At 38.9% G+C, this 7,122-nt stretch overlaps 1 protein-coding gene across 1 annotated transcript; it reads right to left on the reverse strand.

Moving 5' to 3' along the window:
• Positions 1–3,751: 3,751 nt before the first annotated feature.
• On the reverse strand, positions 3,752–4,526 carry LOC119429502 (zona pellucida sperm-binding protein 3). The gene is made up of 2 exons (XM_037697117.1): positions 4,022–4,526; positions 3,752–3,944 (listed from the first exon to the last, which is right to left on the reverse strand). The coding sequence occupies exons 1-2, from the start codon at positions 4,520–4,522 to the stop codon at positions 3,822–3,824; spliced, it is 624 nt and encodes a 207-aa protein (XP_037553045.1). The 5' UTR covers positions 4,523–4,526; the 3' UTR covers positions 3,752–3,821.
• Positions 4,527–7,122: the final 2,596 nt, after the last annotated feature.

A 7,122-nucleotide genomic window follows, 5' to 3' on the forward strand; every position in this document is an offset into this window, starting at 1 on the left:
TCCATTGTTAGGCTGATGGTCCTTCTTGAGCATGTGATCAGCTGGTTTTGGTTGTCAGCAGCAAACTGGTTGATCCACTCTGAGAAGGTGCTATTTAAGAGACTGAGCTGAATACAGCACCTCAGACTGAGGAAGTCTCTCGGATGAGAGACGAAACGTTTCTACATTTTTTGTTGATTTGCTTTGTTTTGTTTTTTTTGAATGTCCAGAGGACCAGATTTAACTTTTTTAGATTTCATATGAAGGTTTGTCTTGAAGAGGACATATCACAACAAATCAGTATTACTACAGTAAAAGTGACAACACTAGAAACTTTACGCAGTTTATTTCACAATAACACAGATGTCCACTCTGTCTGCTCAAGCATGGAAAATGTCAACTATTGTCCCAGTGCCCAAAATAACACATGCAAAGGCACTGAATGACTTCAGACCAATTGCCCTCACATCTGTATTATGCAAAGTATGGAGCGCTTAGTGAGCAGAGAACTCATGTCTGTTACAGCTGAGCATATGGACCCTTTGCAGTTTGTCTATAGGACTAACCGAGGGGTGGAGGATGCCACTCTCTCCCTCCTCAACAAAGTCCTTAATCATTTAGACAACCCAAAGACATTAGTTCGCATATTATTCATGGACTTTTCATCAGCTTTTAATACGGTTCAGCCACATATACTTTTAAAACACCTATGTGATCTAAATGTCAGCAGCCATCTTGTGTTGTGGATTAGCAATTTTTTAAGAGGAAGACCCCAGCGAGTTCGTGTTGATGACACTATCTGACTGTAGGGTCTTGAACACTGGTGTTCCACAGGGTTGCGTGCTATCGCCTCTTTTATTCTCTATATACACAAATGAGTTGCAACACAACAGTAAAGATTTCACATTAATTAGGTATGCTGATGACATTGCCCTAGTTGCTGGTCTGAAAGACACCAGTAGCCCCTCCTACTCCCAGCTCATAGACCAGCTCTCTGACTGGTTTGATGACAGTTTCCTGGCCCTTAATGTCAGTAAAACCAAGGAACTTTGTTTGGGAGGAAGATGGGGAGCAGCCAGCACCAGACCTACTTTCAGGCCTTCTATTATAAAAGGGCAGGAAGTAGAGCAGGTGACTAATTGTAAATACCTTGGAACAATAATTGACAACAAGTTGACCTTTGAACCCAACACCGACTATATTTACAAAAAAGCCAGACAGCGTCTCCACCTTCTGTATAAACTAAGGAGCTTTAATGATAGCAAAATTACTTTGCAGTTGGTGCACAGGTCACTGGTTGAAAGTGTTGTTTCATTTAATATTGTCTCATGCTATGGGAACCTCCCAGTCAGAGACAGGAACAAGTTGTCCCGGGGGTCAAACAAGGTAGTAAAGTCACTGGTCATCAACAAATGACACTTACAGACCTGTACAGTCAGGTTCTGGAAAAAAAGGCAATCCAGGTTTACAATGAGCCAACTGATCCACTGCAACCATTATTCAGGTTGGTACCATCTGGTAGAAGACTCCTGGTTCCTTTAGCAAAGAAACATGGTACAAAAAGTCATTTGTTCCCTCTGCGGTGAATGAACTTAACAAGGTTCTATTTAAACGCAGCCTCACATAACAAACCACTGTCTGCTGAGATGTTTTCATATTCTAATGTATCGTGTATTTTAGAATGGTTTTAACTGAATGTTTTAACTGATTTAGCAAAGTTTGGTTTTAAAGTTTTTTAATCACATTTTTATCTTGTGTTGTTTTTATGAGCCAGATGTCAAAGACAAATCTCCATTTCATTGAATGTTATGGACAATAAAGTTGAATTGATTGATGGGTCTAAACTCGGGCTAAGTTACATGCAAAATATAAACCCAACCTAAACTAGGTTGGCCCACTTCTATGAACTAACATGAACTAAACATGAACTAAACATGAACTAACATGAACTAAACATGAACTAACATGAACTAAACATGAACTAACATGAACTAAACATGATACACCCCGACAAAATCATGGCACAAATTTATGGCACAACAGCAACAAACTGAATTTAGACACTCACCAAAACGTCTGGAACAAACTAGCAGGTCTCTTGGGACGCTGGAGAAAGTTATGAGGACGTGTCACGTCTCCTTTTTGTTACGTCCGACACATGAGCTCCTGGTGGAGAATCTATAAAAGAAAAAGTAAGTTTTCGATCTTTTTACAATTCCGGTTATGTGAAAGGACATTACATCCAATAACGCAACAATTTTGGACCATCGCTAAAGTGTTTTAACCTACTTAGATTTAAAAGAAAGTCAGCGAGAAAGCTTGTTTTCGACAGTTAATATGGAGGACTGTAAACATGGGGATCCGGCCCCATCCTATCCCATCAGCCGCTGTGCCGTGGACAAGTGACATCACGCTCTAAAGCTCTATAAGCTTACAGTAAAAACAAAAAACTAGTGAATTTTTTTAATGTGTATTACATCACGTATCAAAACAACAGCACTATTTAGTCAAAATAACAGCGACCAAAATGTTGAAAAGACAATTTATCTAAAATAAATGGACGGAGCTGGTCAACAGAGGCAGTTGAGATTGGAGCAGAGCACACAGGACTGAATTCAGCTGAGAAGAGTTCAGGTCGGCACTCGGCAGTGTGTGTGTGTGTGAGTGAGGACGCCTGACAGACTGTCAAGGACGTGCATTCATACACAGGCTTGTAAACTGTTGCTTTCTAAAATAGTAATTTCAGTTCAACCTTTATTTACACAGGTTGTTAGTCTCAATGAGCCTCGTCATTTACAAGAGAGACCGTTTTTAATCAATTTAAAAGGTTTAACCTGTTAAAATACACCAAAATGCAGGAAATGGCATCTCATTCCAAATTTTCTGGGGAAGGACCCATGGATCACCCCCACAATTCACATCGTTTTTAAATTAGCCTTTTGTTACATGGGTCAATTACTCAGAATCTTTAATGAGGTACTAAAAACATGTTCCACACAAGTGCCATTTTTACATCACATGCACGGCTTCAGTTGGTGCAACAATCACTGCCAGTAGATGTCACCCAAGTGGATTGAAAGCAGCTTCGGGTAGTGAACCACTTTATGACAATGGTTTAAAATGATTGCTTCAAAAAAAAAAAAAAAAAGCTTCATTTTGACATCACTATAAATCTGTCATGCAGTTCCAAAGTTAAAAACCTTGGGGTCATTTTTGATCAGGACGTCTTTTAACCCCCACATTAAAAGTCCCCTCCTTCCACCTGTGTAGTAAGATTAGGAACCGCTTGTCCAAAAATGCACTTCATGCATGTCCATGCTTGACTATTGCAATTTACCATCTGGGTGTCCATAAACTTGTTTAAAGTCTTCCGCAGGTACAAAATGCAGCGACCAGAGTTCTAGAGTTTATAGGTGATCAGATTTTTCAAGTTTTAGCTTCTTCCCTTTAACAGTCAAATTCAGAATAGAATTAACATACAAAGCTCAACCTCACTTCAGTTTTTGCTTTTTTTAAAAAAAAAAATAATAATAATAAACCTTCTCTCAGACTGCAGGTTTACTTGTGGTTCCTGGAGTTTACCAAAACAGAATGGGAGGCAGAGCTTCCAGTTATCGGGCTGCTCTTTGTGGAACCAACTTCCAGTTTCTGTCCGTGAGGCTGACACGTTACCCAGGTTAAAGACTTTCCTTTTTGATAAATCCTATATAGTTGGGGTCAGCCCCAATTACACAGGAGAGCGGTGGAAACTTTAAAATAAATAGAAACAGTATCCAGAACTAGCAACACAATTTATTGACTCTGCTCCCCCAAGACAGCCACCTGTCGAAGAGCTGAAAGGTCTAGTTCATGTAGTGGCACTCCACTCCGATCACAGTTCTCTGGCTCCTTGTGATTGGACTGATGCCCAATGTCATGGGGTCGTAGATCAGCTTGTAAGCATAAACAAAGCCAGCCTCATTGACCTGAAGAGAAATTTTAAATAAATAAAATTATGCATGTACAGACACATAAACAGTGTGAACTTGTCAAATTTGCATACCTCCAGAGTGCTGCCACAGTCATGCAGCTCCGACTCAAAGATCAGCACATGAGACAAGTGGTCGATCTCAGCAGGTGGACAGCCTCCGAGTGTGATTTCATCTGGCTTCACCAGCTTGCCAATGCCCAGCAGGTCCTGACTCACCTCCACCTGGACCTTACTCTCACCACACTTCACAGCCACCCGATTTGACACCATTGGCTCTGGCACTTTGAGCTGGACAGGAGGCCTGGTCACTGGCTCCACAGGATCTTCTGGAAATTTCCATTTGAGTTTATCATATGCTGACTGAATCCACTTGGAGTGGAACCTACCAGCTGACTCAGCAAGCAGACTAGAGTGGTGTCTTTGAGGTCCAACAGCTGACTTCAACTCTTTCGCTGCTTGAGGAGATTGTGTCCCAGCCATCCAGTAACCTGGTGGTCTCACACCACGGAAACCGCCGCTCACCCCAACACCTGCCAGAACAAAGCTGAGCACAATGAGCTGCATGGACTCCATTGCTGCATGCAAACATTTGTCTCCACTGCTTTTTAAACACTGAGACAGTGACTCCTCCCTCAGCTTCATGAAGTCAATCCTCTTCACACCTGGGGATGTCACAGCTGCTCATCATTAACTAATTGCTGCATCGTGAAGTTCTCAGCACCAAGTTCAACACTCATCAGTTTGCAGAACAGTCAATCAGACTAGTCAATCTACTTTACTAGAACTACAACAAACGTCATTCAGAATACAAATGATGGGACTGACAGTGATGTTTTTATGGACACCAGCACATCTAGGGATCAGAGGGAATGAAGCAGCGGACAGGGCAGCAAAGGATTAAATCTCCTGATGCTGCTCAATAATCCAGGTAGAAAAATCTAAAAAAGTTCAGTCTGGTCCTCTGGACGTTCAAAAAACAAAACAAAACCAAAAATGTAGAAACGTTTCGTCTTTCGAATGAAAGACGAAACGTTTCTACATTTTTGGTTTTGTTATTTGAACGTCCAGAGGACCAGACTGAACTTTTTTTTTCTAGAAAAGATCAAATTAATTTGACAATATCCATCAATAAATCAGAAGTAAGAACCACAGTGAAACAAAAAGTAAGAGTCAATGACAAAAACAATGGGAAGAAGAACACAAAGCAAGATGGCGCTACAGAATTCAGAGACAAGTGGGAGAAATGAGAAGAGTTCAATTCAAGTCTGTTTATTTTTATAGAGCCAAGTCACAACACATGTCGTCTCAGGTCACTGAACAGAGGACGGAGGACCAGAAGAGAATAAGACTAAAAACTAGATTAAACTTTGGACATACTGGACTTAACAGCACATTATACGACATTCAAAAACATGATACAGGACGATGTGAGCACTGTGGACAGGAGGAAACAAAAGAACACGTCAGTTTGAGCTGTCAGAAATGTGAACATCACAGAAGGCGTATGATAGAACAATTAGGAAAAATCAAAGTAACTTTTAGTATAATAAATATATTACAAAAGGAAACGAGAAGTAAAAGTATACAAATTATTATAAATTTTTTTAGAAACAAAATTAGAAAAGAGAATATAACATGATTGCAGATATATAGCCAGTTTGATCCACACTCCACACCAGTAGGTGGTGGTAATGCACACCTTCCGTTGTTTGTCAACTGCCATAAAACTCCATTAAGAAGAAGACGTTATCAGAATAAATACATATATTAAGAAAATATGGCAGGAAAAAATTGGGACATTACTGATACAGGAAGACATTTACATAACATTCAGAAAAAGGTAGAATATACAAGGAAAGCAGGAAGAAACAGGAAATTAGAATCAATAATTTCTCGTATTAGAATAGGACACACAGGCCTTCATAAATGTCTTCAAATAATTGGAAAGCATGCAAAGGGACTATGTGACAAGTGCACCAGTAATCTCCCTGTAATGGTCCAACCGGTCTTTATGGAATGTCCAGGGTATGAACCAGAAGTATTTCCAACAAGAAATAAATAAAATGAATATTAAATTTACAATTAGGGAAGGCTTTAGTAGTGATATCAGTAAAGTTAAAAACCAAATAATTATTTTATTGAAAAATACAAACTTAATAGAGAGAATTTAGTTGAGTTATTAAATTAATTTTACAGAATTAGTTCTTATTTTCCCCGTGACTCCTGTCCACACTCCAGCTCAGTAGGTGGCGGTAATGCATCTTACAATTGGTCTGCCAACCGCCATAAAACATTTGAAGAAGAAGAAGAAGTTATCAGCACCTGCAGAATTTCAGATAAGACAAGGAAGAAAAGTTTGTGGCATTCATATGTCATATTATCAACGTAACTATCCAAATGAAAAAGAAAAGTGATAAAATAAAAACAGTAGTAGCAGCTGCAGGAAAATTTTTGGACATGAAAGAATTACAAGCAGATCAGATTCATTCTCTGTTAAATTCAGTTGAATCATCAGGAAACAGCCAAGGAAAGGAATAGGATGGTCTTTCATATTCTACAATGGAATGCTAGGAGTATTATTGCTAATGGACAAGAACTTAAAAAAATTATTTATGAATTAAAAGTAGCTCCAGACATAATATGTATACAGGAAACATGGTTAAAACCCATTTTAGAATTTAAAATACAGGGCTACGATTCAGTAAGGAAAGACAGAACTGTCGGAAATAGAGGAGGAGGGTGTGCTACTTTTATTAAAAAAGGAATAGCATATAAGGAAATTGCCAACAACTCAGAATATGAATGTGTGATTATAGAAATATACAATCTAAAAAGTATTGGTCATCTTAGAGTAGTAAATTATTACAACCCATGTAAAACAATAGAAAAGGATATGTTTAAAGAATTAACTGGAAATATACTCAGGAAAGAAATATGGTGTGGAGACTTTAACGCATACAATAGCCTGTGTGGTAGTAGCACAACAGATTATAATGGCAATATAATAGAAGAATGGATGGATGACAGATCAATGGTTTGTTTGAATGATGGACAAGGAACAAGAGTTAATATCAATAATGGAACAGTTTCCTGTATAGATTTAACAATAGTATCAGATTCTCTAGGTAAATCATGTGAATGGGGTGTGAACGGAGACTCAACTCTGGGAAGCG

This window comes from Nematolebias whitei, unplaced genomic scaffold (genome assembly GCF_014905685.2).
Source record: "Nematolebias whitei isolate Nwh7 unplaced genomic scaffold, NemWhi1 Nwh_scaf_1716, whole genome shotgun sequence".
Lineage (NCBI taxonomy): Eukaryota > Metazoa > Chordata > Actinopteri > Cyprinodontiformes > Rivulidae > Nematolebias > Nematolebias whitei.

What these genes read in the sequence shown, in the direction of transcription:
- LOC119429502 (XM_037697117.1), bottom strand. Translation starts at nt 4,522, where the DNA reads ATGGAGTCCATGCAGCTCATTGTGCTCAGCTTTGTTCTGGCAGGTGTT. An exon ending in ACTGTGGCAGCACTCTGGAG is followed by an intron (nt 3,945 to 4,021) that starts GTATGCAAATTT and finishes ATTTCTCTTCAG; the next exon opens with GTCAATGAGGCTGGCTTTGT.